General features: G+C 45.6%; 1 protein-coding gene across 2 annotated transcripts in view; it reads right to left on the bottom strand.

Annotated features, from left to right (window-relative positions):
- Nucleotides 1–391: 391 nt before the first annotated feature.
- kif26ab (kinesin family member 26Ab) overlaps nucleotides 392–27,611 on the bottom strand; it is a 64,315-nt gene continuing 37,095 nt past the window's right edge. The window contains exons 1-13 of one of the 2 annotated variants that reach the window (XM_069714891.1): nucleotides 18,874–19,742; nucleotides 16,117–16,300; nucleotides 13,049–13,261; nucleotides 11,923–12,016; nucleotides 11,057–11,319; nucleotides 10,016–10,199; nucleotides 9,301–9,460; nucleotides 8,791–8,953; nucleotides 4,691–7,937; nucleotides 3,870–4,063; nucleotides 2,935–2,958; nucleotides 2,558–2,708; nucleotides 392–2,453 (exon numbers count right to left, since the gene is read on the bottom strand). In XM_069714891.1, the coding sequence (XP_069570992.1) occupies nucleotides 2,272–2,453; nucleotides 2,558–2,708; nucleotides 2,935–2,958; nucleotides 3,870–4,063; nucleotides 4,691–7,937; nucleotides 8,791–8,953; nucleotides 9,301–9,460; nucleotides 10,016–10,199; nucleotides 11,057–11,319; nucleotides 11,923–12,016; nucleotides 13,049–13,261; nucleotides 16,117–16,300; nucleotides 18,874–18,890 (5,076 nt within the window). In that variant the 5' untranslated portion in view covers nucleotides 18,891–19,742 and the 3' untranslated portion in view covers nucleotides 392–2,271. Of the gene's footprint in view, nucleotides 2,454–2,557; nucleotides 2,709–2,934; nucleotides 2,959–3,869; nucleotides 4,064–4,690; nucleotides 7,938–8,790; nucleotides 8,954–9,300; nucleotides 9,461–10,015; nucleotides 10,200–11,056; nucleotides 11,320–11,922; nucleotides 12,017–13,048; nucleotides 13,262–16,116; nucleotides 16,301–18,873; nucleotides 19,743–27,611 lie in introns of those variants that run through there. The other variant, XM_069714890.1, reaches the window with a different exon arrangement.

The following is a 27,611-nucleotide window of genomic DNA, read 5'->3' as shown; positions in this document are numbered from 1 at the left end:
CTACTGGCTACACCATACAGCCCACTTTCTTATATTTCATATTAAACCAATGGGAAATGTACAAGCACATGTTTATTAATATCATAAAAACTGAAAGTGCAAAAAGTAAACAAGCAGGCTACACCTGGTATTTCAGTGTTGCTGGTGCAGTTCAGATCTCATTTTCAGGTTGTAGCTTCAGGTTTTGGAGGAGAATAATGCTGAGAAAGGTAGGTTGTGTTTGTTAACTATTGCTACAATGGAGACCGTTTGGTTTTCCATTACAATGTACCTTCTGTGGTGGAGACCTTTTATTCTTTGTGTTAGTCTGAAAACCTGAAAACAAACAATCCCATGAATACAGAACATGTGAACTGTGGGAAAATATTCAACTTTGAATCGTCAGTAAGAAGAAACATTTTATTCACAGGTACTGTAAAAGTAAAACACAAGCTGCCGTATTGTACATTTATACACAGGGTTTGAAAATCCTATACAAAAACAAAGATATTAGAAAATATGGGTTTTGATATGAAATATGACCTTAGATATATAATAATTTCTTGGAAAAAGGTCTTGGTTTGGTAATAGTTATTTAATTTATGAGCCTAAACCCACATTAGTGAAAACCGAAACTATTGTAAAAAATTAGAATGGTAAAAATGGAGTAGAAATCATTCTTAAAAATGATTAAAAAATCTCATGCAGCATCTTCAGAGAGGGCCTGAGAGAGTACATATTTGTAAAAGAAAGAAAACAAAGTCATATTTGTCATAGATATAGAAATCAAACACACCAAGATACGTACATCAAAGCCAGTCTGTTTTTCTGAACAATCATTTTCACTGATCATCTTTGTTCTCTCTGTGTCAGCTGTTTGATTCATAAACACATTCTGGCAGCTACAAAGAGCTGATATCATGATTGATTTTAAGAAACAATGTCACGATCATTTGCTCTTTCTCACTGCATCCTTTCATGGGAAACTAACAATTCCGGAGTCTTGTCAATGTAGTCAATCTGCCTGTTAAAAAAAAAAAGAAAAAAAAAAGAGTAGAGTCGGGGACTGAAGAGGCCAAACTGTGTTGTTGCCCTTAAGTCAGTATTGAGGTTCTTGCAGTAGTTGCAGTAAATGTATTGGAATGCATAGAGCCGAGGCTTGGCAACGCTTGGAATAAGAGGCTGGCAGACTTGTGCTGTCTAATCTGTGCTCCTTTGTTTTACAGTGTATAGAAAGCCCTCAGTCCAAGCCCATTTGGAGCGAAAGAGGGTTCACTGATGAGCACCGCCATCAGTGTAACCATTCATCTAACTATCGTCATAGGCCAGTGTAGGGAAGGTTAAGTCTCTCAAGGTTGCATGACCACCTATTGAGGCACCAGAGAGAATGGCTGAATCAGGAATAATCACTCACTGTCCACCGCAGTGCCACTCTGATTGATATGTTTTGGCTTAATCTCTCATTTTCAGTGAGATAAACATGGGCAAGCACAGCTTGAATAAGCCCTCCGTCCCCCAACATTACTGCTGCTCTACCTTAGTGCATCCACTGAGACTCATTTTGATCAAGGCAACTGGAGGGAAAAACATTCACTCTACCCTGCGAGCTTTCACAGGCCAGCTGGCAGGAGATGAGTGACAACAGCAAATGCAGTCCTTGATGAGATAACATAGTCCAGTTTGAAAATCTAGAAAACTACAGAGCCAGAGAGTTAACATAAGGCGCAAGAGGCTGAATGAACATGGATAAAATGCTGACTGAGGTTTGAAACAAGAGAAAAGGCAAAGTCTGGGAGAGCAATAACATTAGCTTATTGCTTTTTTTTTTTTTTTTTTTTTTCCCTTAAAAGGATATTTGTACACACCACATATTCATTTAAATACACTATACAATGCAATATAAAATACGTTTTGAAAAGCAATATGTTCTGGGTTTACTTCGGTATGCTTAAGATACCTGCACCTTATGAAAAATAATGACTCAAATCAAAACAATAAAAAAGGCACTTCCAGGTGTTGTTCATTGACTCTTGAGTAAGTGATGGCCACTGCTTTGCCACAATAGAGGCAACAGCATTTGTGCTCACGTTTTGTTTCTCTGCCATGTCCTGGACAACGAGGCACTGCAGCTGGGTGGTCGAGATCTCCTCTGTTTTCTTGTAAAGATCCACTCTCAACTCAATTCTGTCTCTTGTTCTTCATTCCAGTGATATCTATTGGCTGACTGCTACATTTCATCTTCTTTTGTCTTCTCACTTCCTCATTTTTTTCCACCTGTACTTTCTTTTGTCCTCAGACTTCCACTTCATGCAGTCCCTCCTGAGTGCCAGACGTCTGCATGCTGATGTCGAAGCAGGTTACCATCATGACACGGGACTTGCATAGGTTGACGCAGAACTCCAGCTCCTCTGTGGCCTGTGCCAAGGCCTCCAGGTACTCCGGAGACTCTTTGTCCAAATTCTGGTCCACCTCAACTGTTCGAATGAGAGATTCGTGTTGGGTTATGTGGTTCACCACCGAACACACTTTAAAGTTTGGATATCAACTTACATTGGGAAGAAAATTAGCAGCTACTTACACTCTCCTATCCACTTGCTCGGGTCCATCATCAGTCGGGCCTTGGTGTCCTCCAGCTCCTCCAACAACACTTGATGCTTTGCTTTCAGTTCTCTCACTTGCTGTTGCCTTCTCTCCAGTATCTTCAGCTTACTGTTAAAATACAGCAGGCCCTGGAAGACAGAGAGATGATTAATTACAGTAACAAATGTGGCACGGCACGGAGTAGGAAAGTAAAAATAATTGTTAAAAGTAAAATATCAAATACAAAATTTCTGTCAAACAGTATAGTAGAAATTTTTCATTTGGTCAGAAACCAGGTACAATCAAATACAAACTTTAAAGTAATATGACAAAGTCTTTCAATTTAACGTCAGTCGCTGTAAAAATCAAACTCACCTTGTCCACATCCTGGAATGGTTGCTGAAGACAAGATTGGGGAAAAGAAATAACCAAGTTAGCATGTTGAAAAAGACAAAAAGAGTATTATATAAATGGCATTTACTGTCAGTATTTGATCTCTATCTTAATATACAAGTATGCTGTAGACATAAATGAGGGAAAATCATGGAAATGCAATGAATTACTTGTCATTCAGGCAGTGATGACTGCCTGGGAGAGAGATTAAAGATAATTTTGTCTTAATTGAAAGTAAATCAAAACTACCACCTTTAGCTGGTTTAATAGCTTCTCTCAAATATCCATCTCTGGCTGCTCCAAACTTGTGGGAGAAGTTAATGATCCACAGAAAAGGAGCCAGCTATAAAAAGCCATCAGGCGGCCGGTGATGAGTGCCAGCGGTGAGCAGATTTGGGGTGGTGTCTGGCCTCCTTGTGTTCTTCACACATTCTCTGACCAGTTCTTTAATCACACCTTCTTTTTCCCTCTTACACGCCTCCATAACACTTCCACTACCATCGTCAGCAGTGAACCGAGGCATCATTCATATTCAAACCAATTAACCCTCGTCAGTAATTGCCTCCTGAACTCTTGACATTGCGGAGGAACGCTGCCAAAATTCCAAGCTCTGGGAATCAGACATTTTAACTCCAGGATTTGCCACTGAGCTGACTGAAGGTCAGACGTCTGGGACATATTATTCCTGTCCTGCTCTTTAAAAAGAAACTGGGAAGAAGGGAGCTAAGAAATTCCCACAACGTAAGTCAATGTGGCACATCTTGAGCATGCATGGCATCAGTGTTGCACATGCAAAATATTGCTGAGGCTTAGCAAGTGGGATTCACAAGGCTTTGACCCAGATATTACATTTTCTAAAACATGTTCAGCAACATGAACCACCGTGTGGAGAAAGTCAGGAGTGACCGTCTGCTCACCTCTGTGGTTTCCTCCTGACGCCGCCTTTGGAGACGTTCCACATCATCGATCTCATACACCTTGATCTCGAAGGGCTCCTTCAGCGGTCCAGACATCGGAGGCAGATCCACCCACTGGCCTGCAGTGACCGCCTTCTTCCCCAGGGTTGAGGTGTCCGGCAGGGGTGCCGGGATCAGCCGCCTCCTCTGGAAGCCTAGAAAGGCATGCACATGGTTAGACAGGCTCCAGTTACAGTGATGGCATACAATAACAGTATCTGCTGGGATCTGTGGGAAAATATGTATGAGCCCCACTCTGAGATATAAAGTGATGCAAGGCTTTTCACAGGATGGCAGAGTTGTGGTGATTGCATATTTATAAGGGTTCCGTGTTGCTCTTCTGTACATCCACAGCTTGAATACATTTAAAATATTTGTTTTATACACGTGAATTCAAATGGTTATACTCTATGCAAAGACCTCGACCAGGTCACCGTGTTCAATTTATCTTATTCGATCATAACACAGTTCGAAGTCATCTTGTTCGAAGCATTCACTTATATTTTCACATATGTGTATGAATAATGTATGCTGCTGATTCAGGAGGAGAGCAAAATCCAATGAAATACCAATTTGTGAGAGTAATAAGAATGAATTCATAAAGTTATGGTTAATTTCCTTTGAGAGAGCACTAATTTCTTGTGCTATGCGTGTAGTTTCACAGCAAAACACTTTGATAGAAGCCACATGCACTGCAATTACCAGCATGTTATATATGCTAATACTGGTGAATATTACCTATTTCTGCACCGCTAATCCCAAAACCCAAATTAGTTTCTCACCATTTGCTCTCTTCTTGGGATACTTGCAGCTCCTTGCTCTGCCTGAAGATGAAATCCCGCTCTCGCTCATCGAGTCGTGGGCAGAGGAGGCGCTGCCTGTGGCTTCGCTGTCTCGGATCATGCTTTCATAGCCGCTGCTGCCGCCGCTGTGGTAGAACAGAGCTGTGCGGCCCATCGCTGGAGGCAGTTCCCCGCTCAACACGCTGCTGTTGTCGCTGCCGTGGCCGCTGCTGTAGCGTTGAGGCCGCCTGGGTGCTGTGATTTTACTGTATGGAGAGGGCAGCATGGCCATGGGGGATTGGTCGTCACCAACGTTCACCCCACTGTCGTTCCCGCTGTCCGAGTCTACTGAGGCTCTCACATGTTTGCCCGATATGTTGCCCGTGGCCAGTTCGCTCACACGGCTGTTTGCGGCCCTAATGGCCTGCTTTGTGCCCATGATGGTTGCTCTTCCGGGTTTAGCGGTGACGGCAGCGGTGGTCCGAGGGGCTGACGTTCGTCCTGACGGAGGCAGGTTGGCGTTTGTATTTCTGGTAACAGGAGCAGCCAAAGACTTTGTGGAGGAGCTCAGGCCCTTGGAGCTGTTTGCTGACAGAGATCGTGCCTTGCTACCAGCAGCTGCTCCTAATGTTCTGGGGTTTACAGAGGCTTTTACCTGCCCAGGTTTGCTAATATTTCCTACACTTGGGGAAGATGGGCAGGTAGCTATAGGAGAGCTGGATGAATTAGGAATACCAAATCTTGGAATGGACTTGTTGGATTTGCTGCTGCTGCTCCCCAGACTTGCCCCGCTATTCTCCCTACTAAGCGCAGCCCTGGAACCAGACAAGGACATGCTTTCACACCTTTCCAGTGACATTTGACTGCCATAATGCTGCCCAGCCTCTCTCTGCCCTTTGGCCTTCAGGCTGGACGTAACTTTGGCTGTGTTGAGGCTGGCGGTTTTGAAACTGGCAGAGTCTACTCTGTGACGTACCTCAAGCTCATCCTCTGATACAGCTGCCCTTGCTCCGGAGGTCCTCCCTGCCTCCCAATATGCTGACTTTAAGGCACTTTGGGGCAGCAGGGTTTTAGTCTTATGGTCAAGACTGGACTTTCTTACTGGAGGGGGAGGAGGCGAGGTGCAGCCAGGTTTAGGGAGATTGCTCGCTTTCTGAGAGTTAGCCTTGTTGTTTTTCCCCAGGGAGGAGAATTTAAGGCTCGTGGTAGATCCAATGATATCTTGGGTTCCCTTGTAGTCCGTGGAGGAATGGATGACGGGCACTGTTCCCAGGGTGGTGGCACCTCGTCTCAGCTGAGGCATTTTGCTGGGTGGAGTCTTACTGGCTGACTTCTCACAGCCATCGACCACCCTCTGGGATGAGGTAGACCCCTGCACCTTGGGTGGGCGAGGTACACTGTTGCTGTTGTTGGGTGTTTTGCTGGAAGGGATGCCACTGGGTGGGGTTCTGAGAAATTTGCTGGTGCTGCTGGAGTCAGAAAACTGAGGTTCTGAGTGGTTGTCGACGCGCTGCCAAGGATTCTCCTGCTTCACCTCTTGCCTTGGTGGGTCTCTGCTGCTGCTACTGCTGCTGCTACTATGAGAGATGGATGAGGTAGGTTTAATCTTCCTGGGAAGACTGGAGTGGACTATGGAGGGGCCCTGTGAAAGTGGGGAGGAGCTAAGCGAGTGAGCTTTAGTTATTTTAGATGTGAATCTGAGGGAGCCTTTAGCTGATTCCGGTGATGGGGGGCACTTTGTCAACGATAGTTTGCTTGAGGCAGCACTGTCACTGTCTAGTTCCGAAAAACTAAATCCACTGTCATTTAGCGAGTTCTTGGCATCCCTAGGAGAGGACACGCAATGAAACATGTCCAGGGAATCGAAGTAAAAGGTTGCCTCTGGTCCCATGTGTTTGGCCTGTGGAAGGAAGACGTCTGTCGAATGAGCCCCTTCACTTTCCAAAGTGCAGACACTGACCTCACTCAACCAGGAGCTAATAGATGAACCCCTGCTGTCTATACACTCCATTGCTCCATCCTGAAGGGGTGTGACCACCGCAATGTTCACCTCTGATCCTCCCACGGCTGAGGTGTAGGCGTCAAATTCATCATTGATGCTGCTGATGATGCTGACAGGTCGGGAACCAGAGGCCAGGGCCTGAAGGGAGCAGTCACTGTTAAAGCTGATGATGCTTGATGGCCGACCCCTATCAACAAGACTGCCTATCGACAGCTCCTCCACCACAGTGAACACCAGCTCATCCTCTCCATTCAGCTCCACAGGCTGCTGCAGGGTGACGGTAGCTCTAAGGATGTCCCGATCCAGACATCTTTCCCTCAAGGTGGAGCGCACCTGGCACACCTCCACCGGACCTCTGAGCAAATGGGGAGTGCAGGGATCCCTTCTTTTCACAGCTTGGTGGCTCATTCCCACAGGTGGCATTCTGGTGCTGGATCTTTCTTCAATGTCTGCATTTTCTCTCTGCTGTAAGGGAGGCGGGGCCGGCTTTGGCAAGGATTTCTTGTTGAAGTAGACCTTCTCCCTCACCACAGGCTCAGAAGTTGGCACTGTAGCACCTGCCAGTCTGTTTGTACTAACCTGGGTCTCTGAAGCCAAGACCTTCTCACCATCAGCGCTGGTTCTGCATATATTTTGAATGCTCTCTGCAGGTATGCATTGCCTCTTGGCATTGTCCACTTTGGACTTAGCATTGGGGCTGCAGGATGGCTGCGTGGGGACAGATTTGGGAGATTGTTTGGTTGAGACGCCCTCTTGGTTGTAGGAAGTATTTGCTACAATCTTTGGTGAAACAGAGCCTGGGCTCTCCTTAGATTTGTCGGTCTTGGGGCTAGCCTGGTTTCGCTTGTCCTCTCCAACAAAGGCAGTGGGTTCTTCACTGCCATCTATACACTCCAGCCTCTCCTGCAGTTCAGCAAATGTGTTGCATTTAAAGAACTGGTCTCTGTCCAGGGGGCCATCTTTTGTAGACTTCTTCCTGTTAAGGGAAGGGATAATCGGAACGAAGGCTGGTGGGCCTTCGTTGTCACTAAGCTCCCTGTCTGAGATTGCAGTTCCCCCGGGGCCCACGTAGATAACAGTATCACAAGACTGTTCACTACTGGAGGAGTAGTCTGGGTCACTGAGCAGGGAGGGCAGGTCTGGGTCCAGGGCTACTGTCCGAGGGTGGAAGGGCCTGAGGTGGGGTGGCCGGCGGATCCTGCCTTCCTCACAGGAACTTTCCCCTCCAGATGAACTGGATGCATACTGCACAGCAGAGTTCAAATGGAGGAGACATTAGTCTTTTTGCATTTGAAATTACCTCATTAAGTGATGACAGTAATGTGGTTTTATCTTCTTCAGATGTTAATCTAACAGTATTCCCATTTTACAAAACCATTGTAACCCTCATAATTTATAGTAGATTATTATCTTAATTTCATTGTAAGAATCAATTTAGGGCAAATATTAATTTCTATGACGTTACCAGTCAATATTTATCTAAAGGTTAAAAGTGCACATCAATAGTCACACAGAAATTAATGTCAGTAATACAAATTGCTGTATGTGGACTGCATTATAATCACCACTGGGACCAGGACCAAAATAAATACATGCTGTCATTCCAGCTAATTATCTGGAGCATATATTTCTCTAATCCATGGGAATGCATTACACACTTCCTTAAGAAGTGGTATTGATTACATGATTATGTGAGGAGCTGAGAAAAAACTAGCTCTGAGTTACCGCACTAATAATATTTCATTTGCAGAGGCATTAACACATTCATTCACTTAATAGCTCCAAAATTACAGAAGGAAGAACAATTTAGGGACTTAAATCATGTTACGATTTATGATGAATGTAGTTGCAAATGCACATTGGGAATATAATTACTATACTTGAAACACTTAAATATGATGTAAAATAACAATTAAGGTGCATTTATCATTTATAAATAATTAATAACAATGAGTTATAAGCAATAAAATAAGTTGTTAAATGCCTGATTTAAATTGCAAGATTACATTACTTGCTGTTACTGGAATTTCATACAATGTTAGTTTATTACTGCATACATTTAAACACATAATCAGTGCTAATGAGTTCATCAGTCTACCTTAGATTTCTTCTTCCTCATGCGGTGGATGCGGGATGCCAGCTGGATGGTGGTGAGTGAGTCAGCATAGTTGGCCGGGCAGTCGGAGATGTGGGCAATCATTGTGGTTCTGCAGTTGATGTTGCCGAGGGACTCCCTCAACAGCATGGTCAGTTTGCTGTCCCTACAGAAAGCATTCACACTGTCATTAACAAACAACTTTGTAATATGTTAAAACCCACTGCTAAAGATATAGCTGGCATGTCTCCAGTGGAATATGTTTTGAATTCTCTATGCTGAAAAACACTCCCATATGACAAGTCTTTAATCTTTTCATACCTGATTAATTGCAATATAATCTCGTGCAACACCAAGTAAGGTCTTATGTGAGGCTAACTAAACAAGCGAAATAAATAGTCACACAGCAAACCTGTACGGTTGACGCCACATGCAGTGACATGCCTGAAATAATTAACAGTAGATACAACAAGTCGATAAAATCGACAGTAAAACTAATAGTGGTTTTCTTACTTGTAAGGTACATGTTTCGCTCCATTTGCTAAAGCCATGATGACATTTCCCAGTGCATTCAGGGAAAGACACAGGCCTCCCCCTCCATCTCTGCTCTTGCTCAGGACCTTTTCACAGCTCCCCAAATCGATGAGGTGCAGCCTGCTCCGTCCGCCTGACACTATGCCAACAGCAGAAGAAGAACCAGGTGAGGCAAGCACAGACACTCCCTCTCTGAACTTAGCTCTTCACGCACAGTGCCATGATGGCAGGCGAGGCACAGCTCTGTCGGAGCCATCTGGCTCATTTATGAGTAAGATTACAACATTGAAATGATTCAAATTGCACCCAGACTGTTTCACTCCTACCAGATGAGTAACCCATGGTAACAAGGAGTCTCCATTGATATAGACATAAAAACAAAAGAATCCACTGACAATCAGAAACAACACTTTTCTTCTAATGATTCAAAATGCAGATTTAGCAACTTGGCTGTCATTGTAAAAAAAAATCATAGAGTGACATGTTGTTATGTGGGTGACTGATGTTATTCCTACAGCAGTAGCAAAACGTTTAAAGTCCAGTCAGCCAGGCTTCTAACATTGATTTGGACTTTTCCAACTATATGCATACTAACTGATTACTGTGTGGCAGAACAGAGACTTCAAACATATAGTTCGAAAATGTGTGGTGACAACTTGTAGCTCCAGAGCAGTAGTAACGCAGTAATACTAACTTCCGCCTTTGCCGCTCTTCTCCATGCGGTACTGGTAGATGTGCAGCGTGAACAGCATGTGGGAGTTGCGCCTCTCGTCCTCATCAGCATTTGGTCTGCTGGTGCTGCGTGCGGCAATGGCTGCATCCAGGAAGAAGGCGGCTTTGTCAGCGGTCGGTGCACGAAGCTCGCTTTGATTCTGGAGCTAGGGGGGGGGGGGGGAGAGACAGACAGCAGGGTTAGGGTTAGCAAAAGAGGCCACACAGGGCTTGAGAAAGAGGATGGATGTGAAAAGGATACCGGTGGAAGAGAGGGGAGCCAGTTAATTGGACCCCGGCCCACATTTCTTGCCCATTAGATTGGGTCTCGGGGGCAATTAAAACAGCAGATATGCACACAGAGGGAGGAGGATTAGGAGAGGTAATGGTGGAGCAGGAGGCAGGGGCACTTCCTTCACCATGATGTGATGATGGTGGTGGGATACAGAAAGAAAGGGGGGGTAGGAGGGAGACAGAGAAGGCGGGGGGGCATCATGAAGGGAGCCCACGCGTGGCTGCTGAGCAGCAGAGCAAGAAGGAGCTTCACAGAAGTGCACAGCCTTTGAAGTTGGAGTCCGTACATATCCCCAAAAAACAACATCTGACAGCAACACCTGTGAGTGCCTTCAAACCCTACAGTCGTCCACCATCCCCCAATAATACTTCTATTGTGCCGTAGAGGGATAACGCTAACACATGGGTAATAGATGCTTATGGATGCTGACAGGAGAGTCGATACAAAGGTAAGAAGAAAGCCATCGATAGCACAGATGGGTTTGGTAGAAATATAAAGCAAAGATTTCAGGAGCGGGCAGAGCAAGAACAACTAGGAAGTCCTGGGAGATTAAAAAAAACAAAAAAACCACATGCACTCACAAGAAGTTTAAACATCTTTGGGAGTACAGGAAGTAGATTACAGACAGAAAAAGATCAATACTCAGACAGACTAATACATTATAACCCGCAGGGAGAAAGAAAGGATCAGTGAACAAAGAAAAAATATGAGCGATGGAATGCTTCTCACCTGAGTGCCACAGATGGGATCCTCTCTCAGGTGGATTCCCGGGGACTGGCCCTCCTGCAGGCTGCCTGTCGACACCTCAGACAGCAAGTCCTTCAGCTCCTCGTCTTTTCCAAAGATTTCCACGGCAGACACGCGGACCGAGAAGCGCGTGCCCGTCTTCTCCTTGCGCTCGTTGATGAGCTTGAAGAGCCAGGAAATGGCACAGGGCACAATGCCGAGGCTCTGAGTGGAGCCGTCTTTGCCAATCATGGTGTATGTCTTGCCTGGGGATGTGTAAAAGGCAGAGGAGGATGGAAATGGAAATATTGCCTTGTGTCTGGAAGCCAGCTACACTCACTATATGTTCAAACTAAAATTACTTCTTTCATCGAGCTGCCTGGAACGGGCAGAAGGTTCACAAAGAAATAGACACTGACCGGATATTTTCTGAGCGTTATTGTGTTTAACAACTGATGATGAAAAAAAAAATAATGGCTGACGTGGGGGATCAGAGGTACATGGCAAATAAAAATCAAATGCTAATCCAAGGACCTCTTCCAGAAGCAGTTACTCAGTGAAGAATTATTGCACGTGGAACCAGCAGCATGAGGAAAGCACTACAATCACTGGCCAGGCCAATTACTAAGATTTTAATTACAGACTGAGCCCTGAAGCCTGGACGCAGCACTTCAACCCCTCACCCCCACCCCCACCCCCACCCCAAGACTCACTACCCGTTCCTTTTCCTCCAATCTCCCATTCCTTGACTCAACCCAGTGCACCGCTAAGCCAATTGTGGACATCAAGTGTAGCTAACAAAGAGCAATGAGAGTTTTCCTTGGCTAACAAAGGCACTTGTCTAATCTGTAGCCAGTGGAGGATCTTACCGAGCTTGACTTGACCGAAGCAGAAGATGCAACCGTCTGCACCATTCACCACGGACTGGATGACCTCAGCCACAGTCCCTGAGCACACCTCAGCCTGTGAAAAACAGAAGCAGCCCCCTCACTGTCAATTTACAATTCAGCCACATCCAAGAAGCACTGTAAAACAGGCAAACTGAGAACAATGAATCCTTAAATACTATCCGTTATTTGGCATCGGTTACACCAAATCACATTCATGATTTCAGTATTTTTCATCACTCAGGGGTGTGTGTGTGTGTTTGCATGTGCTGTAATGTGTGGCTAGTTTTTGCAATGTGTTTCAGCATGGGTCCTCTGGGGCGAGGCTTCTGCAGCACAGGCCCCTTTCCCATACATCACACAGCAAACAAGACCACTAACAGCAGAACAGCTTGCTGTTACTGTTAGCCACCAGCAGTGCTGTCCCAGCGGCACAATCCAGCAGCTTGGCTTCGGCTCTGCAGCAGAAACATTTAGGCTTCAGCAATCAGCAGCTTACTGAGGGAAAATAATTGCTCTAAGTAGGTGGTATGATACAAGATCTGAGGTTCCCACTGTTATGGAAATGCATCCTACACCAGTGATGACAACCTCCTCTGCTCTTATAGCTATTTAGAGTTTACCGCACTACTGGGAAATGCATTAAATACTTGACCTCAGATTTTCTTTAAATTTTGCTGTAAGTAACAGCCAATTATTCCATTAAAAAGACGGGTGTTTGTCTTAACCTGTGGAGAGAGTGAAACTGGACCCATCCGAAGATACAATGCAGTAAACATATAGCTGCCCTTTGTCTTTGATGTCAGTGGATATGCCTGTTGTTTGCTGCAGAGGGCTGAGGTTAGATATAGCTGTTCTATGAAAGGAGAGGTTAGATATAAGTGGAGTGGATTCAAGTCATTCCTCAGGAGGCTTAAAAGGCCCAGCTGTTAGGCCCACACTGGTAAGAATGCCCCCTGACCCAAGACAAGCATTTTTCCTCTAAGCCCCTGGTCACACCCTGCCGGCATGAAGATGTCCTTTTGCCCTTGAGAGGCTGAATTCCCACACAACACCTTTAAAAAAAAAAACTATACATACACACAAGAACACACACAGTGGCCCTTACTTGTGAGGCATCCTGGGTAAAAACAGCATCGAAGGCAAATATCTTTGGGACGGCCACAGTGGCAGACCTCCTGTGCCCTGAGCCGGAGTGTGGGCTGGACGCGGGGTCATAGAGAGTCAGCTGCTTCTTTCTGCTGTCTACTTTCAGGAAGGACTGAGACTCTGAAGAGTCGGCAGCCTCCAGAGATGGACAGATACGCATCATCACTTTCACCTAAACCCCAGAGCGAGACAGATACGCAGAGAGAGAGAATGGGGAGAAAAGGGAGGATTAGCGAGTGCGAAGGCACAAAACATGACAAAGGGGCAGATGGAGTCAGCGAAGAGATTTAAGAATTTATTTTTCAGGTTCAGCACAGAGGAGGAAAAAAAAACGAGGCTCAGTTTAAAATTGTTTACTACCAATGCACAAAGGGAAGAGGAGAAATGTATGGATGGCAGTTTATAACCAGTATATAAGTTGCAAACTGAGAAGGTCCTTCAGCATTCTGCATTAACATCACGTCCACTTTGTCAGAGCTGATGGACACCGAAGGTTACCATGGAAACACTAGTCTCACATTGACTTGCAAACTCGATGGGTCAACACACTGCCTAATGGTAAAATGTGGCAAGGTGAGTATTGAAAGTCACAGCTGAAAACTGTGGAAATTGGTGTGTGTGTGTGTGTGTGTGTGTGTGTGTGTGTGTGTGTGTGTGTGTGTGTGTGTGTGTGTGTGTGTGTGTGTGTGTGTGTGTGTGTGTGTGTGTGTGTGTGTGTGTGTGTGTGTGTGTGTGTGTGTGTGTGTGTGTGGAGCACCCTGCTGGGGGATTATCCCACTAGACGTTATTTTCCTGGACCAGGAGCCGCTCAGCAGCATGAGAGTGCAGGAGCATATGGCGCCCCCCTCTTATCCCACCTACTCTCTCTGCTCCTTCTCCTTTTCTTCCTGGAAAATGCCCGCTCCACATTAAAAAAAGCTGGAGACCTACCCTGTTGCATTCTGGGGCTTGACATTCATGAAGTGAGCTCACAGTCTGAACACACTCCACAGGTCATCTTGTCAGCCTTTTATGCTAAATTGGAGGACAGATTAATAACTAAAGGTGTTGATTCAGCACTGCTCTGACAAGCCCATTCATGTCTAATGCTATTGCCGTGGTAACAGGAGGGAAGTCATTATGCGAGTTGTGTATTGTTGCACCACCTTACAAACAATAGCAGAGAAATGTTACCATTTCCTGCCTCTCCAATGCTCCAGAGATACACTCTGTGTGGTTTGTGTGTGAGTCTGTACAAAACCCCCATTTACCATCACCTGCTTTTAAAACCCTGACAGACTGCTTTACAATCTGATGGTCAGATATGTGCCACTTCTATTTCTCTGAAGGCTCTGTGAGAGTATATGTGTGACCGACGGGACAGAAACGGCACTTGGGATATGTTTAGAGTGTTTAGTGTTACACCTAGCATTACATCAACTGACTAGTTTCTATATGCTGCCGTGTGTGTGATAGGGAACTCAATCCTGAGCCATTTTAAAGCTTCTTGAAAAAGCGTCTATGATGCCTCACAAGCTGAAATGAAAACCTTAAAATACAGCTAACTCCCTTCCCCTTTTCATAGAAGATTGTTTTGCCCAGCCTGGAACTCTTCACCATCTTCACGCCCCCACAAAAGGCCCATTCTTCCCCTGACTAGTATATAAATATTGCAAGAGAATAGATCCAGGCTCCAGCACTCTGAAACAATGTGACTGGAAATCCCTTTCTTTCAGTGAGTGAATTCATCTCGGATTCCTCAGGCCAAGTGCAAACTCTCTTTATACTCCGCAGAGGGCTGTTATCTGACTGACGTGTGCATATGTTGAGTAAATTACATTTGCTATGACATTTAAACCCTACATACGACTGCTGTGTGTCTGTCTACGAGTTAGAGGCTACCAGGCGAACTAATGTCTCCGTTTTATTTATGTTGGCAGAGATCAGACACTGGAGGTCACGGAGGATTGGCTGCAGTATTTTCACACCCCGGACTCCATGCTAATGGCCTCTGTTTCTCTGTCCCTTGATCCCCCACAAAATCCATTAGTGTATGGTGGCATTACTCCGCCCACACCGCTGTCTATACCTGAAAGAACTGTGTCTAGGTCAAAAGTGAAGTGGAAGTGACCCACATACGCCTGATGGAAACAAGACATTCATCGAAGTCTTCAGTTGAATTAATATGAAACATAAGCAGGCAAAGTGAAAGCGATGTAGGTAACTGAAAAGGTTATTTCTACCCTGATTTAAAAAGAGAGACAGGGAGAAAGGAAGAGAGAAATCACATTGATGTATTTGCTTTACAATAAGAAAACCTGGAAATCCGTCCTCATAGGCTTGGAACAATATCATAAATCCTGCTTTCCCCTTTAAAACCAGCCCCTTTAGCTGAACAGATCTACAGTATATGTCAGGTGTGGGCTTGAGGAGTCTTGTTAATAACAGTTTTTTTTTTATGAAGCCCGCATGTAAATGGTAGATTTACAATATGTGGCAAAATTTCAACCGTCTGGGTACCTGGCAGCAGAAGCGAGCACTTCCTATCCAGGTGGGATCTAATCTTGTTAGGGGACTTCTTTTGCTTTATAAATACAGGACGCCAGCTCAGACAAACAATACCCAATAAACCACAAAGGAAGAGCGATGTGTTTATACAGCTTTGTTTAATGACTGTCCTATTGCTGCCAGCCTGATTTTCATTATGGCACGATGTACCTCAAATGTACCTAAAATGGAATTAGAAATCCTGCTCTTAACAGGACTGCAGACTGGTGAATTACAGTTGTTATTTCTTTACAGGGTTTCTGTGTCCAGAGCGATGAATGCTGGTCTCACAAACTGAGTGAATTCATGACATTCCAGCAGGCTTATCTGACTGCATCTGCATGGACTGGACCAGACGGCATGCTGCCTGTGGACCACTCTGTCGCCACTCTGCATTCACCCCCTCAAACAGGGGTCTGCATCTACATGTGTGCATAGGCAGGGAATGGTAGCAGTCTGTTGTGCAATGTTACACTTTATTCTTTGTGTGTCTGTTCTCACCTTTCCCATCCCTGGGTTCTCTTTCACTTTGGACACGGCTCGGAGCAGGCATGGCGGGGCGGGGGGCGGGGACACCTGCAGGATGCCGCTGAAGTTGGTCGGGTAAATGGAGGGCTCCTGCGGGTGGAGCAGTGAGGGCTGGTGTTTCTTCCGCTTGGAGGACAGATTCAGCTTCTGAGCTGCCCTGGAATAAGAAAACAAAAAAAACACCATTAAAGTGAAGCTATACTCATAAAAACCACCATGCCATGAAAGTTCATACTTAAGCAAATCCTTTTTTTTCAGGTAACGTTTCTTTCCAGCGAGGTGCCCAACCGAGAGCTTTTTGATTTCAAATGTTTGCCTTGACATTTTTAAGTGCCAGCTGTAAAACCTTTAGAAATCGCACACTGACAATATAACGTAAAGGTCAACAATCTTCTTGCAGTTTGCCAAAGTAAAGAAAGTCAGCAGGCGAACCACACTGTGACACCACTCACCACAATTCTCCACACTAAAAATACTTTTCATCCAACTCCTATCTCCTACTCCCAATCCAAGATATTGCTTCAGGCCTCGACTTCAGCGAGAAATGGTGGACTTCTCTGAAACCTTGATGTTTTCATACAGAAACTGCAACACTATAAGACAAGTGATTGCCAGCCAAATATTTCGTTTTGCCTGTTGAAGACCAAATAAGCTGCCAAAGCAGAGAGCCCCTGCAAATACATGCATTTATCTTGATCAAACAGGAAAAGAAACTGTGATGGACATGACATGTGAAGACCCTCTGGGATACAATCATGTCCATCTCTGCAACAAAAGCTAAGCGATTGTGACAGAGGATGCTCACCAATCATTTTAGGTCAGCAACAGAGCATAATAGAGTTTTGATCATTGTATACAGGTGGGGCAGCTCCATTAGATGAGAGGCAGGTAGGTAAAATCAACTCTTCCCTTTACTTTAGTGATATCTAGATAGACACACGGCCCTTCTGCTGTGCTGGCACCCAACAGAGCCCACTGCTGTAACTGAGCCCAGCTTTTTTGACATTCCTCTAATTAAAATCCACCGGTATCACGGCCCCTTGTCTCCCAGAGCCCATGCACTGTCTAAACTCCTGCAACTTACAGGACAGCACCAATATCCCCGGCTGGCCTGCAGGGAATCTGGCCAGACTTAGAGTGGTTCCAGGTATGGCATCGCTCTGGATCAGCTAACACTCAGCCCACAATCAGTAATTCAAGGTCAGCGAGGAAAGTAATACCCCGAGGAAATTCAAATGCACTCAAAGGGTTTTCACTCAAGCAGTGAGATTTCAGAGAAATACAGGGAAGACAAAGAGGTGCTTGTCAACACAAAGATTGCCACAGAGAAGTAAAGAAAAGTGGAGGAAAAGAATAAAACATGAGAAATTTGGAGACCCGAGGAGTTTTAGGAAAAGAGACAGAACATGTGAAACAAAGTGAAAGAGGGAAAAGGAACAGATCCCTGTGTGTCCTCAGGAGCAGCAGTCTCCTCAGAGGCCAGCCTGAGCTCATTAGTCCTGTTCTGGGCTCCTATGGACAGGACTGGGTGGGCTGCTGCCAAAAACACAGCCCCCCTCCACTCCTCTTCCCTCCCCTCCCTCTTTCCCTACATCCTGGACTGACAACCCCCCACCTCCCCCCTCTTCTTCTGCTCAACACTCCCTCTCCACTGTACACCCCCTGCAGCGACAGCCCAAGAGCACAATCAGGGAACACACTGCTGGCTGATGGAATAATTATTGCATCCAAGAAGGCTACCGGAGAAGGCTCTCCCCAGGGAGCTGCCTATGTGTGATAGCATGTGAGACGGATCGTGTGACTGAAAAAAAAAAATACAAAAAAATGAGATGGAATAGATGAATGTGAGATGGAGAGAAAGAAAGGTGAAACGACACCAGAGCACACGTGGCTGTGTGCTGGTGCATATGTGGGTATGAGGGTATGAGGGTTTATGAGAGGTATCCGTGGCCCATTCATTCAAGATAAATCTACCCTGTCTCTGTGTCTCACTCTCTCTCTCTCTCTCACCTCATTCTGTCTCCTCTATTTCAGCCGGAGATATAAATCAGATGTCAAGAGTCACCTGAAGACACCACACACACACACACACACACACACACACACACACACACACACACACACACACACACACACACACACACACACACACACACACACACACACACACACACACACACACACACACACACACACACACACACACGGAAAAAAAAAGCCACTGATTTGTCTTGACTGGCGAGGAGTGCTCACAACCCAAAGCTCAGCTTGTAACCTTGAGGTTTAATTCAAGGTGCACAATGACAATAGGGCACATGTGTTCTTGAATGGAAGGTGAGAAATAAAGGATAATTATGATGTGTTTTTTTCTTGTCACACCACAACCACTGGTACACAGGGAAATTAATTGCTTGTCACTTCCTCACTCTCCCTCCTTCTCTCTTGTCCTTTCTCCGCCCTCATCCAACTATATGATCAGTCATTGGAAAATCGGCGGTGAGGAGAGGCTCAGATTTCTGTGCCTGCAACAGCTTGTCCACCTGTTCACTCTCAATCTTTATGCTAATGAAGCTGTTTCCCTTCACAACTTGTTCTAAATGCTCAAAGGAGAACCTGTGCGTCAAGTGAAGTCTAATATCAGCCAGTTTCAAGTTTGTGCAAAACATTAACACACTCATACTGTTTGTTTTCACATGCACCAGTAAGAACATGCTACAACGGTGTACTTACAGCTCTTTCCAATCCATTATCTAGTTTATGCTCATAGTCAAAAAACAGACAACTGAGAGAGTTCAACTTTGCAGTCCATGTCTGTGTTGTCACTGTTCTCCATTATCTGCACATTTGACACGCCAGCACAGTCGCAGAGAGCGTAGGGAGGTGGGGTTGCTCACTAGTTGGGGCACCGGGGTTCTCTTTGCTCCGATCACAATCATCGAGGTTCCACTTGATTTCACAGAGGTTTGTAAAAAGCAGGGGGGGCGGAGGGAGAAAGAAGAAGAGGAGGAGGAGGCGTGGGCGGCATAGTAGCTAAATGGAACGAGCGCCAGGTGGGGCAGGGTGGAGGTGGGCAGACAGGATGAGTGCCCTGCAGGAAATAAGCAGTGGATGCACAGTGAGGAAGGAGGAGGAGGAGAAGGGAGAAAGGGGGGGTGCAGGTAGTCCAGAGAGTTTCTTAGGAGGAGGCGAGGAAGAGGTCAGGATGAGAAGGAGCTCCTCCTGTGTTTTACAAAAGCATCTCTAACTCCTTCCATGTCTCTTAACCTGCAAAAGTTCAGGATGCAAAAAACCTGGCTTGAAAACAACTCAGTTCTTCACTCCTTCTTTCACATTCCTCATTTCTCCCATAGGCTGCATGCTTCTCTCGCTTTCAGTTAATCCATGTGCTGTGTCTGCTCCTAGTGGCTGTAGATCCTGAAGTCCAGGTCCTTCCCAGAGTCTTTGCTGCTGACAGGCAGAAGGGAGCTGAGAGATTCAGTACTCCCGGCTGGGCTGGAAGATTTCCTTCTGTAGCTGAGAATGAGGAGAATTCCTGCTCCTGTTCCGTCTCTTGGTCCTTCTGCTATCAGAGAAATTCTGGCAGCTGTCCTGCGGAGTCTCTCTGTCCCTGCCTCGTTCTCTCTCTCTCTCACACACATACACACCACACACACTCCCTCCTCTCTCTCTCTCACCATGCCTCCCTCCCTCGCTCTCTTTCTTTCCTCGGCCCAGCCCCTTTTCCCTCCAACCGCCAGACGAGGTGTCAGCACTCGATTGCTGGCTGCTTGCAATTTGCGAGTACTCTCTTTCTCCCTCTACCCACACACACACACACACACACACACACACACACACACACACACACACACACACACACACACACACACACACACACACACACACACACACACACACACACACACAGTCTCATAAAACCCCCTGCACAAACACACATACACACACACACACACACACACACACACACACACACACACACACACACACACACACACAGTCTCATAAAACCCCCTGCACAAACACACATACACACACACACACATGCACACACACATGTGTGCACCCCACCACACATGAATACTTAATGGGGTACAGGAGCCCTCTCTTCTTTTAGGGTCCCACACTTCAAACAGATTTAGTTAGTATGCCTACAGTGCATGCATGCATGAGCACGAGAGTGTGTGTGTGTGTGTGTGTGTGTGTGTGTGTGTGTGTGTGTGTGTGTGTGTGTGTGTGTGTGTGTGTGTGTGTGTGTGTGTGTGTGTGTGTGTGTGTGTGTGTGTGTGTGTACACTTGTGCGCATTGGTATTTTTTTGTCATTGTTGAGGGATGTAATTAGCAAGAAGAATGAGAGTGTTATTAATCATAAGGAGTGAGATGCCGATAAGGAAGGATATACTTAAGAGCGCAGAGATGGATTGCTTGAAAGAGTGATGCTCCGGCTCCAAAGGAAAGCTCCAAGACATTAGAAGAAAAAGCCAGTGAGGGTGAGGGGAGAGAGGGAGAGGACAGACAATATACAGATGACATCTGAGAAAGGCAGATTTATGCTGGCCGGGGAGCGAGAGAGAGAGAGAGAGAGAGAGAGAGAGAGAGAGAGAGAGAGAGAGAGAGAGAGAGAGAGAGAGAGAGAGAGAGAGAGAGCAGTCAGTCAATGGTCAAGGGTAAAAAGGGGAATGAAAGCATGTGAGTGGGTGAGCGCTGGGGTGAGAGTACCCTGTATTCCCTGGGCTGCCAATTTACCAGTAAGCCCTCTCAGCCCCCCCCCCCCCCCCTCCCCGACCAGCCAGACTTGTTTGAAAGGCTGCTGCTTTGGCTGCAGAGTGCCTCCTACAACATATCGGCAAACAGAGTGGGTGTGAGACTTGCCAGATGAAAGTACATTCAGCACAAAGCTCTCTCTGCCTCTCTCCTTCTGACACAGTGCCCCTTCTATGAACTCTGCTGAATTCAATTTTAAGGCAAAAAAAAAAAAAAAAAAAGAAGCACTGAAAAATAAAACCAACACTGTCTGTGTATCTGGAGAGCACAGTATAGTAATGAATCAGTTTGATATATCACATAACCTTTACCTTCTTCTCTGCCACAGCACGCTTACCTCTGCTTTTCTGCAGCTTGTCCAAATTAATGCGCCTGCGGTGGTCTTATTTTAAAGTGAAAGAACGGTCTCAAAGGTTTGCTGCATGCTTCTCCACCAATGAATCCCTTTGAATCCTGATCTGATTGGCAAGAATTGCTGAGTAGAAGACAATACTAATGTCGACATTGGTCACCCTGACAGCGCAACCAGTAATTAGTCTAATGCCCATTGCTGCTACCCTTAGTGTGCTTTCAAGTGTAATGTATCAAAATGACATAAAAACAGGGAGCAGTCACAGTTGGAACTGTCCTGATAGCCTTTCAGCTTCATCACTGTCTCCTTATGAACAGCCCTTCGGGACAGATAATGACTGTAATATTTATAAATGAGCCAAAGCGAGACGGATGTAAAATCAAGCACCTTTTTAAAAGAAAAAGGTCTCTAGGTGCCTTTTGTTCAAGAAAGGACATCTAGATTTCATCCTCGCCTTTCAGAAAGATTGACAACGAGGGAGGAGGAAAGGAGGTCAATGACTGCAGATCACAGAGAGTGGAGAGGCTGGGTTTGCCTGCTGCTTTCAAAGCTTCACTTTGGCCCGCTGTCAATAATCACTCCAGCCGTTTTTTTCTTTTTTAATGCTTGCTCAAATTAACAAGAGAAATTCCTTTGCCCCAGAGAATCATTAGCGGGCCCACCCATTAGCTTGTTTGTGCAGATTTGTCTCTGTTCTCCTGGCCAGCTGTACAGCTCTTTAGGTAGACCCCTTTTCTAATTACCTTGTTGGCTGCATTTACAATTCTTGACATTTCCTTTCTGTGATTCCCCTATTTTTTTTTCCCCTTCAGACAAGATAAGGTTGGTCTGGCCATTCATGCAGGGATCAGATGACTAGGTTTGATATCAGACTGCCCCACCCCCACCCCCAACCCCTCCACCCACAGTGAGTCTCTCACTGCTGCTGATTAGCAGGCCGGCATAGCTCTTCATGAATGGAGATGGGAATACTGGGCTACAGCCAGCCTCAACACCATGCAGTGATAATGACTATAGCACAATGAATCAGGCTCACTCACTGCTGGAGACAATGAGAATTTATCCTGGATCCTGCAGTAAAGGCATTTGTGAGATATATTTTGAGCAGATGTAGATGCACAAAGCCATGTGGTTGTGTGCTGCAGCCCATAACTCAATATCAGCAGATGCTTGTGATCGACTGGGCTGGATGTGTTTGTTGGTCTATCAGCTGAGGTGCTGTGCTTCTGAGTCAAAGGATAATCATTAGGAAAACTCCCCAGAGCTAAAATCAGTACACACTGTCTTATTGACGGGCTGCCCTTGACACGCTCAAACTGCTCTCTGCCCCAAAGGTGTGGGGGAACAACATACAGACTTAGTTGAAGTAAAGCAAGAGCACCAGACTTAATGTTCAGACTTAACTGCAGACCGACATCGCTGTATGGTTTGCTTTTTGCCAAATTTGTGTGGGATTAAAACAAATCTGCATCTGTGCGTCGGCCTCGCTCGCGGTGCTTCCAGGTCACCCGCAGCGTGACCCAGCCATCACTAAGCTTCAGTGGTAATTAAGCAACCATGACATCAGCCTGTGAACACACACACATATTCATATGGTGCACAGACGAGGGGAGATGATGTCATTGCTCTGCCAACCAACCCTGGCAGCAACGAAGCCCACCCAGACAAAGATTTACTAGCGAGGTCGGGATGGCGATCATTAAATGAGACAAATGCTTCCATACCATAAACGCTCCCTTACAGTTCACCTATTGTAGCTGTATTTCCAGAGGTGCTGTGGGTGTCAGCATCTCCTGGATGTATGGACACTCATGTCTAAAAATATGTATTACCCAAACCCTTGAAGCTAAACAGGGCCACATAAGGCTCTTAAAAAAGACTGAAAAAAAATACATGCAGCTTTAAGTTGCTGGAGACACAGCATTAGACATAGACTGTTGAATGCATAACAAAGCTGATCCCTGCCTCCTGTGTGGCACAGAAGTTGAGTCTGGTAACGAGCTCATCTCCTTTCTAAAGTCTCCCTGCAACCAAGGGACCCCTGGTATAAACATTAATTTAGTTTTTCTCACTTCCTCTCCCTTATCCTAAATCACTCAAAACAACTGCCTGCGGCTACAGCACCATGAACACTGGAATTAATCTGGGAATGTGGCTCAACAAATGTTAATTGAAGCAAAAATTTGCAATTTTACTTCACAGAAGCTGCTTCAATGAAGCTCCCACCTGGACAGAGACAAAACAGACTTTCCCCCTGTGTTCAGTGTGTTTATCTTATCAGTCGGCTTCAGATTAGCATCAACCAAAACCAAGACATTTCCAGTCGTTTTGAAAAATGGGTTTCCTCTCTCCTTCGGCAGCCCGAGATGCATTAAAATGGAGGAGAGAGCTAACAGGCTTATCTGGCTGTCAGTTGAATCTTATCAATCCAAAGCTCTGAAGCTTTCAGCTGCACTGCGAGCCTGCTTCCTCCTGCGTGCCTCTTTTAATGGTGGTCTGAAGGTAGTTTACGCAGCAGCAGTTTGCAGGAAGTGGCCAAACACCTCCAGGCAAGGATTTATAGACTTTCTATAAATCCTCAGAAATAGATAAACGTATCCCGACACAAACCAGACAGCGATGAATGTAATGTCCAGTTAGCTGAGCAATATCCTGCCAGGCACGTTCCTAACACATCGGACCAGGGCTTGTTAGAAAAGCTCTTTGTTCCAACAAGGTGTTCGGCAAGTCCTTTGTTGCTGCACAGTGTCTGGCCTTGGACACAGAATATCGAAAGGAGCATCATTTGTGTGCTGGCTGCCGACAGCCCAAGGCTGCACACACATCTTCACTGCACCAATCCCCAGCCAATTAGGTATGGCCAAATGTATTCATGTAACATCTGTGAATACAATGTGTTGTCAAAGAAAAGACTCCTTCCCTCCCAAAAAATATGTCGCCTTATGCAACTGACTTGAATTCGTATCATAATGTGGATTCAAAGAGCTCTCCTGTCAGAGTAAGAGATAACAATGCTGCTCTCCGTAAATAAAATCCTAAATTCTACCTGCGGGTAGTAAACCTGTTCCGTCACGGCCTCCTCTGAACTCTTTTCAAACGGTCTGTGGACTGAGGTGGAAAACAAGGGATTAGGGCATCCTCTGGAGAGTAGCTTGAATAACACAGGATCATTTGGAACAGGGGAAGAAAGGGATTGAGAGTGGTAAACGGGGAAGAAAGCGCTGTAGAAATGAGGGTGATGTTAAAAAAAAAAAAATGAGGTCGAGTAGTTTGAGAGAAAGATGCAGAGGAAACAGACAGAAAGAGACAGCGAGAGAGGGAGCAGCAGGGTGCACAGCCAAGTCCTCTCCTCGATCAGTGGCTCTGGCTCTGTGCCAGTGAACAGTGAAGCGCTGTCCATGAGGAGGTAAATCATTTTCTGCCTGAGAAATAAACAGGAGGAAATGATTGGTGGGGCTGTGCCACAGCCAGCCTGGAATTGCTTTATTCCCAAAGATGGGAATCCCCAGTCCGCCAAGAATAAATGGAACAGTTGGCGCCAAAAAAGTGGAAAAAAACAAAAACTCATCAATATTCAAGTAAAGCTGGTTTGGTTGATGTACAGTACATCAGGGTGAAGAGAAATTTAAATTCTGGTTTGCGTCTACATGGAGGTAAAAGCAACTTCTTTGTTCATTTCACTTTGATTTGGTTTTGAAATATCAAGAGAGCTGTGTTCTGCGGATCCGGGCCTTTGGACATCAGATCAAAAAGAAGAGTCTCGTGCCAACAGACCTTCACTTCTCCAGAGAAGCGTCGATGCCAAAGAGATTAGTCACTTAATGAGGGAGGCGGAAATATTTTTGGCACAGAAACACGCAGGTTTGTGTTTAAAGCCCTGCCCATAAAGCATCGACACCCTGCACGTATCATCTCAGGCACACAGTGACTAATTCACCTTTTACCCACAATCAAAGGCCACAAAACTGTCCAAGCTAGGAGCTTAAAGAGGGCTTAAGATGAGCTGAGGTAGGACATTTTGTGGGGTATAATTCTATTTCAAATTGACTTTATTGCTCCTTCTCACATTCAGAATTTAACTTGCTTGAACGTTAGGTCATGAAGAGCTGAGCAAAGCACAGGGCCTCAGCTCTGCAGGACCTATTTGTCAGTCAATGAGATAAACGGGCCAATTTGCGGTCCCTAGAGGAAAGACTTAGAAATACCTGCAATGAGAGTCAAAGGGTCGTCGAAGGAAAATATCTTGCTATTGACTCTAACTTGTTTACAGGAGGCTTCCAGAAAAACTGCAGCGTTGAATGCAAGCAGGGAAAATGCCCAGCTATTGTGTCAAAATTGGTTCAGACAGCAAAAGTAAAAGTCTTGAAAGAAAATGCACTTTTTAGCTGATGGGCGACAGATGATAATGAAGACATGTTCTTCCCTGCTCAGCAGACTGCAGTCTCGTCACCTCTGGCAGTGCTGACAAAGATTAACAGCTGCTTTCATCTCCTCCGGTGCATCCTCAGACACTGCTCCAGGTATTCTGCCGCACTCCTCTCCAAGGCTGCAGAGGAGCTGGAATACCTTCACGTTCTCAGTACACATGTTGAACTCCGATTCACCCGCCACCCCGCCCACATCTTCCCTTGAAAACCTCAGGTCGGCTGTTCTGCTCGGGGTACGCAGGGAAAATCTTGGCACTCGCATCAAGTCATCACAGGCTGAGTGACGTTTCCTGTCTCAGGATTCAGTTCGGCACACGGCGGAGGCATGATATTTGATATACACGAGACCAATGACGCCTATTATTAGCACAAGACAGTCCCTCAATCAAATATAATGTCCTGTTAGCTAAATACATAACATTGCATGAGACTGGAGAATAACCATGACAAGTGTGGGAGAGACGGGCAGAGGGGAAAAAGTCAGCATACTTCTGCTCCACTTCTGTGCTTCATTAATCACTTGCTGCCAGGGTGAGACACCTAGCGATTATTTATTTGCACTTCTGCACACAGAGGCTATCACAACAAACAGGGCCGCAGGCTGCTGAGAACATTTGGGGGTGATTAATCAGTGGGCCGTCTGGAGAGACAGAGCGCAGGGGGAGGGGAGCTCTAACATGTGTTTCTTAATCTTTCATCTATATTCTATAATAGGCAACCCGAAAAAAAGTAGAGGGGGTCCAAGTCAGGTAAAATGAGCTGTTCTGTCATGATAGGTGTGGGAGAAGTGGATGAAGTGAAATGTCCTCAGATGGGAGGCAGAAATAATTATTTGGATCGGGCAGATCAATAAACACATCACGAGTCTACAGAGGAAGAAGATGTAACGGCGTGGGGAATGTGTTCCTGGAGAGCAGCCACTAAGATGTTTGTGACTAGAGCCGCATTATTCAAATTATGCACTTTATCCTGTATCACACATTCATAAAGTCATTCCCCGAAACACACACACACACACACAGCTACACTCACTGGGCCACGTAGTGTGTGGGGATAAAGGGATTTTTGAGCACACCGCAGCCAGCTCTCGTGTGCCGGGTCGTGAACCGATTACAGTGCCGTAATCCTCTGCATTCAAAACGACGCAGAAAGCAGCGACAGAAACGCTGAGCAGATAAAAATATAAACCCTCGTTGTCCACGCCGCTAGCTCGTCTCATTCATAACATGGACATGAAAAGGTGGGGCACGATATCCCACACAATAACTCTTAATCTTTCTAATTCTCCACTAAGAAGTACATTATGTAGCAAATATGATATGAACTATGTAGTTGAAGCACTATAACCCCCTCCTCCTCCCCCGTGTGTTAATGTAGCTCATTATGTGGTAATTGCGCCAGACCACACTGTAGCCAAAGGTTAATTTTGTACATTTGGAGATAATAAACTCTGACAACAGCAAGTTTCATTAGTCTCATTAGTCCCATAATTCCTTGTTTTTAACCCCCCCACAGCTGCCATTTGCCCATCTGAATCATTTCAACCCTCATGAATCATTTATTAAAATAAAGGAAACGATGTGATCACGGTGAAATGGTTCAGCTATTGAGGTTGTGGCTGATGAGGTAAACACTAAACCACCTGTACTGACAAAGGCCTTATCCTCAGTGGTAATCTGAGCTCCAATCCATAGAAAGCTGGCTCCTACCGGTCAGTATACAGAAGGATGGGGTTGCTGTATGTGTTTCTCCAAAAAAAAAAAAAAAAAAAAAAAAGCACCATCGTTTGGGGAAATCAACAGAGGTCAGACAGTTGTTAGTTATTCATGCTGAATAGAAGGCCATGGTGTGGCTGAGCATTGAGGAGCAGTGATGCCTGAGAAGCCCCACCAGGAGACATCTTTGTTTCTCTGGATTGTAGGACATAA

The sequence above is a fragment of the Brachyistius frenatus genome, unplaced genomic scaffold (assembly GCF_029030835.1).
Source record: "Brachyistius frenatus isolate BFR_SWC_R1_liver_20210118 unplaced genomic scaffold, ASM2903083v1 Contig_136, whole genome shotgun sequence".
NCBI classification, from domain to species: Eukaryota; Metazoa; Chordata; class Actinopteri; family Embiotocidae; genus Brachyistius; species Brachyistius frenatus.
Note: the sequence above shows the minus strand (reverse complement) of the source record. Positions and strands in the feature narration are given on the sequence as shown.